Here is an 11,398-nt window from a genome sequence, read left to right as displayed (position 1 = left end):
TTCCATCTTCTGAAATTAGTACTTTTGATGTTTTCTATATGCCTATTATCATTCTGCATCCCTTGGGATCGATAAACCTTTGAGAATGCCAGAGGGATTTGAACACCATGGATTCTCTCCTCTACAATAGTCACAGGCCATAGACTATCTGAACAGGGATACGAAAGCCATGACCATGGGTAGGCCATAATGTGTCACTCATTGTAGTAGAATTTACAACAAAGTGAGACATGGAGAGGTTGATTAAAACTTGAAAGTGAGAGGAAAAAGAAAAAAACATCATCAAATGGTTGACTTAGTTGACAATAACTAATACCTCTTAGTGAAGAACTAAAGATTTGACTCCACCATGATGTAATAACCCCCCAATCTTCAAAATACACATAAAATTATTAATTCCAAAAATAAAAACGACATAATTTCTTCATTATTGCTAGAAGGGAATTGTCCATAACACAGGAAAATTTGGCTCATATTCAAAACTTTTTTCTTTCTTTCTTTCTTGAAAACTAATTCTATTACAAGAGACAGTCAATTAGGTCTTCTCAAAATGATTAATTCTGAGCTGCTGGTCACTGTTATCAGTTTTTGAAGACTTACTAGCATGCATAGCCTAGATTCTTATCTCCAGAAGGTTGTTACCGAGGCTTGAATTCATAACTAAGTTTCCAGCAAGTGAATACTAAATCAAAACAAAAAAGAGTGGGGAGTTGGTTATCAACTGATTTCTGATAAAGACAGCAAAAGTAGAATAGAATTCCACATCAAATGAAAAATTATATTGATTCAAAATATCTAGTGGCTCTGGTAACAATCCTGTAACCACTGACATTGCTATATTCCTCATGAGTTAATACACGTGATGGATGAACAAAAATGAAGGGATTCAAAAAGAAAAAAATAGTACCCTTCCCACTCCCAACACCCCAACCGTTCCCCATAAAAGGGGGGAAATAGAAAAAGGAAAACCTATGATATGGCACAGCTATTTTTTACAGAATTCGTGATTAAATCAAAGAAGAAAGAAGAAAAAAGAAGAATGTACATTCTTGTAATTCAATTCTTTTTTGGTGCCTTTGCTTGTTTCCGCATGCTGGCTCTACGGGCCACGTCCCAGGCTTTCTGTGGGGCATAAACACCAGCCTGTGAAGCGAAAAATGACTCATAGCCTGGTGAATCAAAAGCAAAACCAGTGTGTTTAGATTTTTCCCTGGGGAGTAGAGCAACTGCATAACTCCTAGCTTCATCCGGTGTTAGACGGCTTGGAATATCAAGCAACTGTGCGCTGCTATTGTCATCTGGATCATCCTTGTGAATTTCTTGAATAATTTGATAGTCATAGGGAAAGAACCATCTCTGAATCCTGAAAAATTGATGAAAAACATTTTAAATACAGCAAATCTCAGAGGTATTGAGAGGAATCAATAATCAAAGCTTACTCAAGAACGAAAGTTTGAAAAAATGAATATGACTCCATGCATTCAAGGAAATCTAGAAGGAATACATACGGATTAAAGAAGATGACTGATGAACAGTCACAAAGAGATTGGGGAAATTAGATGTCAACGGAAAAAAGGGGGGAAAGGTCATAGACAACCTCGATGAAATGCTCATAATTACATTTGTAAACCAGCAGCTATGATGTTTGATAAGTTGAATAGGATTGCTGGCAGAACCTGAGTGGCTGAGGCTTTACATTGTTTAGTCTAGTTAAATACAGCATGTGCAAATGCAGAAATCAAGAGCTGGAATGGCGGAAGGCACATATACACTAAATAAAACTACTCAAAAATAAAAAAAACTATCCAAACAAACTAATTTTTGAAAAGTTACATTTCCAACCAAATACAGCATTGGAATTATTTGGGAAGTAAGGTTAACATGAAGCTGACAACAATGTAAAATGATCCAATTTTTCTTCAACCCAACAGATGGATGTCAGGCACTGTATTCAAGAGTTCAACCACATACAACTCAGATACATCTCAAAACATTGTGGACAAAGTGCCCACACCAAATCCCTACGTATGTGTCTATTAGGAGACTAAAAAATAATGGTCTAAAAAATTGTAGAAAGATAAGGTCTTCTGGAAGTCATTGCTGAAGATATGAGGAAAAAAATTAAGACATGATAGGCCCTATGATTGATATGTGCTGCTTAGTTTGGCCTACCAAGAGGGTTTCCTATAAACCCAACGGAACTACATCTAAATCAGCATTTCAAACTAAAGAACTAGCTGCTGCATTAAAAGACATCTGTTTCAGTATTAGTGAAGAAAAACTCTCCCTATATACATATAGCCCAGGGAAAAGGACATTTTCTGAATCTCACAGGGAAAAGGACTTTCTGAATCTCACCCTTGGTAAACAAAGTCGCCGAGAAGTGCAACGATGGGAACAAGAAGAAGAGTGAAGTAGAAATAGAATGTACCCATCAAGACATAGATGACAAAATATTCATTCTCCTGCAAGGGAAATAGAACAAGTGGATTAAACTAAACTAGAGAACACATTGAATTATAACATACAGTTACATAAAAGAGTGCAGAATGAAACATGAAAAAAAAATGACTTACCTGTCTATCATTCGGTGTCATAATTGCAGAATAGATAAAGATAAATACAAAATAGGCTAGAATGCTTCCACCAACACTAATATAGTGCCATCTGGTGATAGAATTACAGGCCATAAGAAGACGCACATTGACAGTTACTACAACACAAGTGAAAGCCATGGTGCTGACATCCCATAAACCAAAAATCCTGCCTGACCAATTGTGACCGTTACGACTGGAAGCAGTCACAAAATAATAGAACACCAGTGACTGGTAGAAAGAAAAGAAAGCCCAGATCCCAACAATTCTCCATTTGAAGAAGGCATTTCTTATTCCCTCCATATACAACTCCGGATATTTCTTGGATAGAGATGCACTGACATCCTGATAAGAGAAAGGATAAAATCAGCCACAAATTACTTCTTATTCAAACATTCACTGAAGAAAGATGGTCCCTTAGGAAAATTAATATTACAATTTACAACAATATTGACCCACAGGTTGCAACGCATACTATTTCATGAATTACAGAAGTAGAAGTTCCTCCATCAGCAGTTGCAAATATTTAGGATAATAACATCAAGGCATTGTTCAAACTAAATGGAAGTAGCTTCAAGTTTGATGACACATAGATGACATACTCAGAGATGAAGTACATAGTGAGAGAATAACTGCTATACCTTGTCAAACAGTCCAAGAATGATCACAGGCAAAGCTGTAAAAATAACATTGAACAAAGATTGGAACCAATCGTCATAGAATCTTTGACCAGAATACCCCGTTTGGAAGGTAAACCAAAATTGAGTTAAAGTGAAAGTAAGATTCTTGTAGAAGAAATATGTCACTACCTGCAAGTAATAAGAACAGAAAGTATGTAACGCCAAACAGTTTTCATCAGGACAATCATGGTTTGACATAACAAAGGAAAGCAAACCTTGCAAATTCTGTGATATGACCATCGACCATGCACAAGAAGCAAATCTGTAAGGTAGCGAAACTGTGCGATTGCAAAATCACTAGCCATTACTGCCTGCATTCCTTCCAACCCGCTTATTCCAACACCAACATGAGCAGCTTGAATCATGCTCACATCATTAGCACCATCTCCTATGCTAAGAGTTATCTTGTTTGCACCTTTCTTGACCAGACTAGTTACCTGCAAAGTATCAAGATTTTGAAGCACAAATCACTTGGAAAAAATATATCGCAGTTCATATTTAAGACATTCTCCAAACAATGCTTTACACATTTAAGGCTAATTCCTTTCAAGGGTAATTCTCATTTGGACCCCCTAAGGTTTGACTCAAGTCATTTTTAACCCCACCAAAAAAAAGACAACTTGCATTTGCCTCCCCCATGGTATTCAAAAAAACCAACTAAGCACAAACTATCATTTTTATGACCAAAATACCCTTATATCTATTCAACCATTAGATTACATCATCTAGAACTTCGATCCACTGGTTCTAATAAAAAAAGACAGTTTTACTTATAATTATAAGTTTTTTTATTTTACATTCAAGGATTCTAAAATTTCAAATTTACAAAGTTGAACCCTAAGCAAAGAATAGATGATCTATGATGCTTCCCTCATCGGAATCCCAGTATCAGCTGCAACCCATCCCTTAAAAGACCCCAAAACAAGGAACTCCCATCACCTACACTCTACATACCCCAGGGCATGCCTCGCATTAAGTTTTCTTAGCTTGCTCTTTCTCTACGTTCCCCAAGGCATGCCTCACATTAAGCTTTCTTTGCTTCCGTCTAACCTGCAACTCATCAATCGAAGATTTTCAAGGTACAATGTAGTTAGAGCATCAGCATCATCCGCCATCTTTGCATTCTTGAAATTACTTACAAGTGTCACATATGTATCCTTATCTATCGAACCCCCCCATCTCTCATGTCTTGACAATGACCAAGAACTCATCCATTAAATCCTTCCGGCCTAAAATTCTGAGCATTAAGCTTTATTTGATCTGTCTGACCTGCAACCCCCCAATCCCCATCCCTTACCAATCAACTGACTGATCTCAGATTCTCAGGGTACAATTTAGGTAGAGCATCAGCATCATCTGCCATCTTCGCATTTTTGAAATTACTCACAAGTGTCACATATGTTTCCTTATCTATTGAACTCCCCATCTCTCATGTTCTTGACAATGACCTAGAACCCATCCATCAAATCCTCCCGGCCTAAAATTCTGCGCATTAGGCTATACACTGGGGATAACTGGGTTTGAACCCTTGTTTCCCAGAAACCCATTGGAAGAAATTCCAAGCTTTTTCTTGTGTTACCAACTTCTTTCAAAACATAAACAACAATCGTGCGTCAAAGTTGGATTTGATTCTTCCAGTTCTTGTTCCATCACATCCGACCATTCACTGGCAGAAATCAGTTCCACAATCAAGTTTGGTTTTATAGAGAAATAATGTTTTTGGTGGCTAGCCGGGAAAGTAGAAATATACACTTGGGTGAACTAATGGAAGGAAAATAAGGGGAAAGGTGGAAGTATGATGTCACCTGGGGTTGAGAATGCAGAAGAGTTCTGAACTGCAGATTCAGGTAGGAGGAGGGAAAAAAAAAAGAAAAAAAATATTCACCAATCTCAGGGGAAATGGCTATTATTTATGATCTACAATCCACTTAAAATCCTCTAAATGGTATTTGAAGAATGTGTCAGCTACAGCCCAGGCTTCAATCTGGATTTGTTGCACTTTTAACTTACCTATAGTTCAATTTTGTAAATTTGGAATTTTAAAATCCTTTAATGAAAAATAAGACAGTTATAAGTTTTTTTATTAGAACCGTCGGATCGAAGTTCTCCTTCATGATGTAATCTAATGGTTGAAAGGATATAAGGGTATTTTGGTCCTAAAAATGATAGTTTGTCCTTAGTTGGTTTTTTGGATATCAGAGGGGAGGCCAATGCAAGTTGTCATTTTTTTTTGGGGGGTTAAAAATAACTTGAGTCAAACCTCACGGTGATGCAACCTAGGGTTTAGGGTTGGATTTCAGGATCTTCTTAAGTGGAACCAGCACACAATTAAGGCCTCTAAAGGCTTGGCTAAGGGTTGTATGGGTCTAAGAACCTGCAGGGAATGGTATTTCAGATCTGAAATTCGATAAGAATTCAGAATTCAACTTGAATTTCAAATCCTAGTTGAACTGGGATTCGGCTAGGGTTAGGGTTTGGGGAATTGGGCCATTTTTCTGCAGTTTAGCACTAGTGAAGGACTACTCTGCAGTTCAGAAACTGGTTTAGGTAAGTGGGACTGAGATTTAAGGTGTTTGAGAGTTCTCTGGAATTTCAAAAATTCTGCAGCTCTTCTCAAGGAGGAAGATGAAGTGCACAAATTCTGGACACCAGATTTAGGGTTGCTTTGGGGATTTTACGATTAGAACTAGGTTCTATAGGCTTGAGCAACTCTAGGAAGGGTAAAATAAAAGGTTTAGGGCTGGGAATAAGGGAGTCCTAGTTGGGGTGGGATCTGAAAACGTTGGAAGGAGGAGGAAGGGGGTTGGTTTCTAGGGTTAGGGAAAGGGGCTGGAGTTGCAGGAACTTGAAGGGGAAGGGCTGCAATGAGTTGCGATGGGTTTGGGGTGGTGGTTAAGGTCAGACAAGGGGAGAGGGGGCTGAGAAGGTTGCGCAAGGTGCAAGAGGGGGTAGGGAGGCTTGTGGACTGAAGAAGGGGCTGGGAATAATGGGGGAAAAGGTATGTTGAGAAGGATAGCTGTGATTAATCAGCAAACCTGTCAAACTACAATAAGACTAGGCTATTTATAGCCACTTAACCCAAATAGACTCAAACCATGAAACTTGCTTTCCAAGTATTTAGGACTCAACTAATGAATTCCCTACTGAATAGGAAACCAATTACTTACCAAAACTGGACTTTATAAAATAAAACCCTATCACACCAACAAACAAGTACCAAAATTACTATACTACTAAGACTTCAAATTGGAAATAAAAACAGAATTAAAATTCAGAGATAAAAGTGGACTTGGTCAACTAATTAAGCTCGATTCAAGGGTAGGAAAATGACCATTATACCCCTGGACAAATTCGGCTCACCCCTGGTTTGGGCTTTCTTCCAGATGGGCTTGGGCCCTCTTCTTGGCTCTTTTGGGGCTGACTAGGGGCTGGTTACATCACAGGGGGGTCCAAATGAAAATTACACTTATTTTCAACTGAGAAACATTTGCACAGTAACATGGGTGACTAACCCCAAACACCCCCTCCCCATCCCCCACCCCCCCCAAAAAAAAGATAAAACAATTGGAGGGAATTAATGAAAGATATACTGTGACTCGAGAACTACTAACTTAAACATCCTTGATTTTCCCGAGATAAGGACACACAAGTAAGAAAGATAAAAACCCCGGCTTTCAAAAGAATATATATTGTGACTCAAGAACTACTAACTTAAACATCCTTGATTTTCCCGAGATAAGGACACACAAGTAAGAAAGATAAAAACACCGGCTTTCAAAAGAATATATACTGTGACTCGAGAACTACTAACTTAAACATCCTTGATTTTCCCGAGATAAGGACACCCAAGTAAGAAAGATAAAACCCCCGGCTTTCAAAAGTGTATATATATATATATATTTTTTTTTGGGGGGGGGGGGGAACTGCCACACAACTTATGAACCTTGGTACACACCTCCAATTGCATATTCTTTGTCACATCAGAAGTTCTACGTTGACCAATTGGGTAGTATTCCGGATTATCTTGGTTGGTTGATGGAAACAGAGGCAAACAGTTCAGAACAGGAAGCAATTTTCAGATGATCTTACATAGGACAAAATGCAGGGAGAGCCGTGATTGAAAGTGGAATGATGTGGCAAATAAAAAAGGAGAGGCATCATTTCCAGCTAAGTATATAAGGAAAAATAGGTGGAAGATACACCGATCACCATTGTCCAATGTGTTTTTCTTTCTTTCAACGATTGAAGAAACAACAAGCTCCTTCCTGAGCGCGTGTGCGGGAAGGGGGACGAATGTATTAGTGAAACAAAAAACCAAAACAAGGTCACACCAACATTAGAAAGAATGGGAGAGATTCCAAGAGGCCACAGTCAACCTATTTATGAGAGAGTCAACATATACAAAAGGATCCACAGACAATTTTTCCTAATGTCAAAGGAGACTAAAAATCTGCAGGAATTATTCTGAGGTTATATGCCAGCAAACATGATTGAGTGTAGAACTAAAGGAAGCTTGCTCACATGGTCAGGGCACATTGTTCAACCATACATTGTAAAATGTCTAGGAATTGTTTCTTTCAGGAAGAAAGAAATCACTGGTTGGGTTGGTCAAACCAGGAAAGAGGCATGGGAGCAAAGTATCCACCTGCCTTAGATAATTGTAGCTTCAACTGCTCTGGTTAGGGTTGTATCTATGGTTAGAAGCAGTATCAGATGAACTGGCTCCTCGCAGATGCTCCGGAATTGGCACCCTTGAATATATCATATATGGAAGGAACAAAAAGCTTTCTACATCTTCTCTGCCCAGATGGTGCAGGGGGATGCCTTCAAAAAGTTGCTCTAGTTAGGTGTTTTTAATCCCCCCTTAAACAAGTCAGCCTTATCACAACTAAATGGGGCTGGCTACATGAATCCTTGCCTTGCAATCAGGCTCTGTTCAAGTTCATACTGGATACAGCATTCATGTCTTCTCTCACCATTTCTCCTAAGGTTATTCTAGGTCTGCTCCTGGCACTTTTAGCCCCTCGTGCTTACAAAATAATCTTCAAGATGGAATACTATAACCACCTGCACTCCACCAATAAATCAAGCTGAAGACATGTTTGATCCATATAGGAAATGAGGATCTCCCATGTCATTTGCACCCAAATCCACTCACACTGAAAAGGCAAGATACGCCTACTCTCAGGCCAACAACAGCAAAGATCCAAACCAAATCCTAGAACAGAAAGGGCAATTAGAGAAGAGGTGGTAAATGCCTTCAGGGCATTCCACATAGGATGCAGGATAGGTGACAAGGATGTGCTCTGAAATCTGAATGAGGAAAAAGATAGTATCTGAAGGCAATAGTTTTCAGCTCTCCAAAAAGTGAAGTGGTGGTGAAATATGGGAAGAAAAGCAAACCACATTGTGCCAAGAAACAACTGAGCTTCAATTCTGAAACGAACGGCCTTGCCACTCGACCGAAAGGAGAGGACTTCCGCCTGTGGTGTGGTCCAACCCATGGGAATTTCATTACCTCATCTCCCCCCCTTGCTCAGTGCTTTTATTGTAGGAGCTGCATGGATGACTGGAAAGCAGTAAGGTAAGGAAGACCTTTGCCACCTGAGAGCCTGTGATTAGGGCTTTCTCCCTCGCTAAGAGCCTATTCGCAATTTGAATCGAATTTTGTCTAGGGCTCTCTTCTATGGAGGTTTGGGACCCTGGATTACAACATTAGTTTTACGGGAGCTAAAACTAGGCGCGCCTTACATCTTATCCTATATAAAGAATAAATAACGGGGCTCATGGAGTTGATTCTTTATATAAAGGTAAGGCCTTTTCCCCTATAGAGTAAGTATTGGGGTCTCGGACCGGAGTTTGCAGGCTGTGTTGCCAGCAAACGTAGGCAACATAGCAGCGAGCTCCGCTTTTAGAAGCGACTGCTCCACATCTTACTATACACTATACCTAAGAACCTAGTTCATATCGAGACTCGGAAAAGGATGATCCTTTATGATATTAAAAATAGAAGGAGTTGGCACGGTCTCGTGCTGGAGAGCAAAGAATCAAGCCAGAGGAAGAGATATGGTTCCGGTTTAGGCGTCAGTGGAGGTGGGAACTCTGTGAGCAGCTACCCGACGGCCTAGATTCAAAATCTCAAATAAATGGGCTATCTATCTATAAAGAAGCAACTATGAGAATAAGTATGAATATTCTCCTTCCTTGCCTCTGCTAGACGGAGAGTAAGCTGATTGTAGACCATCCTTGCTTGCATTCTATTCTATAAGCGAAGCGACTTGTCGAGTCCCATTCAAGCTAGTTGGGGCTTTGTAGTTGCTTTCCCCCTTCGCCTCGCCATGCCACGTCATCCATAATGACTGGCGAGTCGAAACATGTACGAATATAACCAAGCAGAGCGCCGGACCGGCCTATCGAAGAAAGAGATCACTGAGCCTATTTAGCTGGGCTGGGAATCGCAAGAATAGAGAACCGACGGTTCTATTGGTGACCCATTCAAAATAAGCTGGCCACTTTGACTTTGATTAGCCAATAGAGTGTGGGGTAAAAAAAACCTCTTCATTTTCTCCCATTAACGACCACAAAGGCATTCATAGAAGGCAGATGAGAGAAAGCGCTCGATGAACGATGATTGAAGATGGCAGTCCGTAGTAGACCACTACATTTTGGAAGCAGAATTCGGTTGGAAGCAGAACGCATCGACCTGAACTTACTAAATAAGGAAGGTCTCTTAAGTTTCGGCAGGAATGGACTTTTTAGGTAACATCCTCGTACTTATGCATCGATCTAGGTATAGAAAAAGGAGGTTGCTAGCCGGCCTCATTCCCTTGATGTGTTCAGTAAGGGGGGAGAGAAGCGAAGCAAGGGGAGCTTTAGTTGGCCGACCACTAACGATCCACGGAGCCTGGCTTCATCAACACTAGACGGATCCAGACCGGTCAATGATAGAGACTATGAATAGAGCATTAAGAGTATATGTAGAAATGGGGGGAAGATAGATCATAGCCCATCTAGTTAGTGAGTTAATGCCTTCTATGATCAATGACAGCTTGCACATTGAGAGGAAAGCGATCAGTTGCAGAAGACAAATCATAACTAAATAAACAACATGTCTTCCGAAGACGCAAACCCAAGCTGAATAAATGCATAGGGGAAGCAATCAATGTAACCAAATTCCCCTGCCAACGAGCTTCTTGGTAATACCCGATAACCAATGTTAGAAGCCTAGCATAAGAAAATGTTAAGCGGATACATATAGTGGCAACAAATTCAAGTTGATGCAGGCGAGAAAAATACACAGTATGGTGTAAGAGTATAAGACATCTCATGAAAAGATTTTGGTTTTTTTCCAAATTGCATCCAGTAAGAGGCAAGAAGATTGACTGATTGGAGGTCCACAGGATACTCAGGTATTAGATTCAACCAAAATCTTACCCCCCCCCAACCCCCAAAAAAAACCCAAAACCCCAACCAAAAATAGGGGGAGAGTGGGGGGGGGGGGGGTGTGAGTTTCTAATTGGACTTTTGAACAACTTGAATGTTTTCCGTATGACGCCGAAGGATGCGATGACTGATGAAACTGTTGCTTTGTTGAGTAAACTCCTAAACTTTGGAACAAACAATTTTAGCTCCAAAGCCAAGAAGTCACAGATGATATCCGAAGTCCGAACAAACTTGTATTTAATGTGTAGATTGAAAGAGAAAGAGGACTTTTGAAAGCGTCTTGAGAGGATGGAATACTTAAAAAGACCAGCACATTAAACACCCCCACTCCCACCAACAAAAAAGAGTAAATAAATAAAAACTCAATGTACTCAGAAAAAGGTCACTGATAGAAATTCTACCTGTGCTTTCTGCAGTGGAGAGACTCGACAGCAAACTACCGAACAACAAATCAAGCTCAGTCTAAGCAAATTTCCTCGTAAACTTGGGTCCAATGCATACATCAAACATTTCCCATCAATTATGAGGGACAGCTTGGGTCCAGTCACTGTATGTAGACAGTGTTCCGCTTCCTCAAGGCATTTTCTCAGCTCTTGTTTCACTCTGTCTTTGATAAAGCGAGCAGTCTCGACAGGGTCACCCTAATCATAATATTAAAACACAATTTTAACCACTGAACAA

The 11,398-nt window shown here is 39.9% G+C and overlaps 1 protein-coding gene across 1 annotated transcript in view; it reads right to left on the bottom strand.

The window, feature by feature from the left end:
* Positions 1 to 386: 386 nt before the first annotated feature.
* Positions 387 to 11,398, bottom strand: part of LOC149006861 (phospholipid-transporting ATPase 3-like) — a 33,259-nt gene continuing 22,247 nt past the window's right edge. Inside the window, exons 22-27 of the mRNA XM_089164916.1 lie at positions 11,119 to 11,358; positions 3,490 to 3,711; positions 3,236 to 3,403; positions 2,577 to 2,939; positions 2,359 to 2,465; positions 387 to 1,363 (exon numbers count right to left, since the gene is read on the bottom strand). Coding sequence (XP_089021042.1) covers positions 1,057 to 1,363; positions 2,359 to 2,465; positions 2,577 to 2,939; positions 3,236 to 3,403; positions 3,490 to 3,711; positions 11,119 to 11,358 — 1,407 coding nt within the window. The 3' untranslated portion in view covers positions 387 to 1,056. The remainder of the gene's footprint in view (positions 1,364 to 2,358; positions 2,466 to 2,576; positions 2,940 to 3,235; positions 3,404 to 3,489; positions 3,712 to 11,118; positions 11,359 to 11,398) is intronic.

Source organism: Hakea prostrata, chromosome 8 (genome assembly GCF_041222555.1).
Source record: "Hakea prostrata isolate BN-2017 chromosome 8, UWA_Hpros_2, whole genome shotgun sequence".
In the NCBI taxonomy this organism is placed as follows: Eukaryota; Viridiplantae; Streptophyta; class Magnoliopsida; order Proteales; family Proteaceae; genus Hakea; species Hakea prostrata.
The sequence above is the reverse complement of the archived record's forward strand: the minus strand, read 5'-3'. Positions and strand labels throughout refer to the sequence as shown.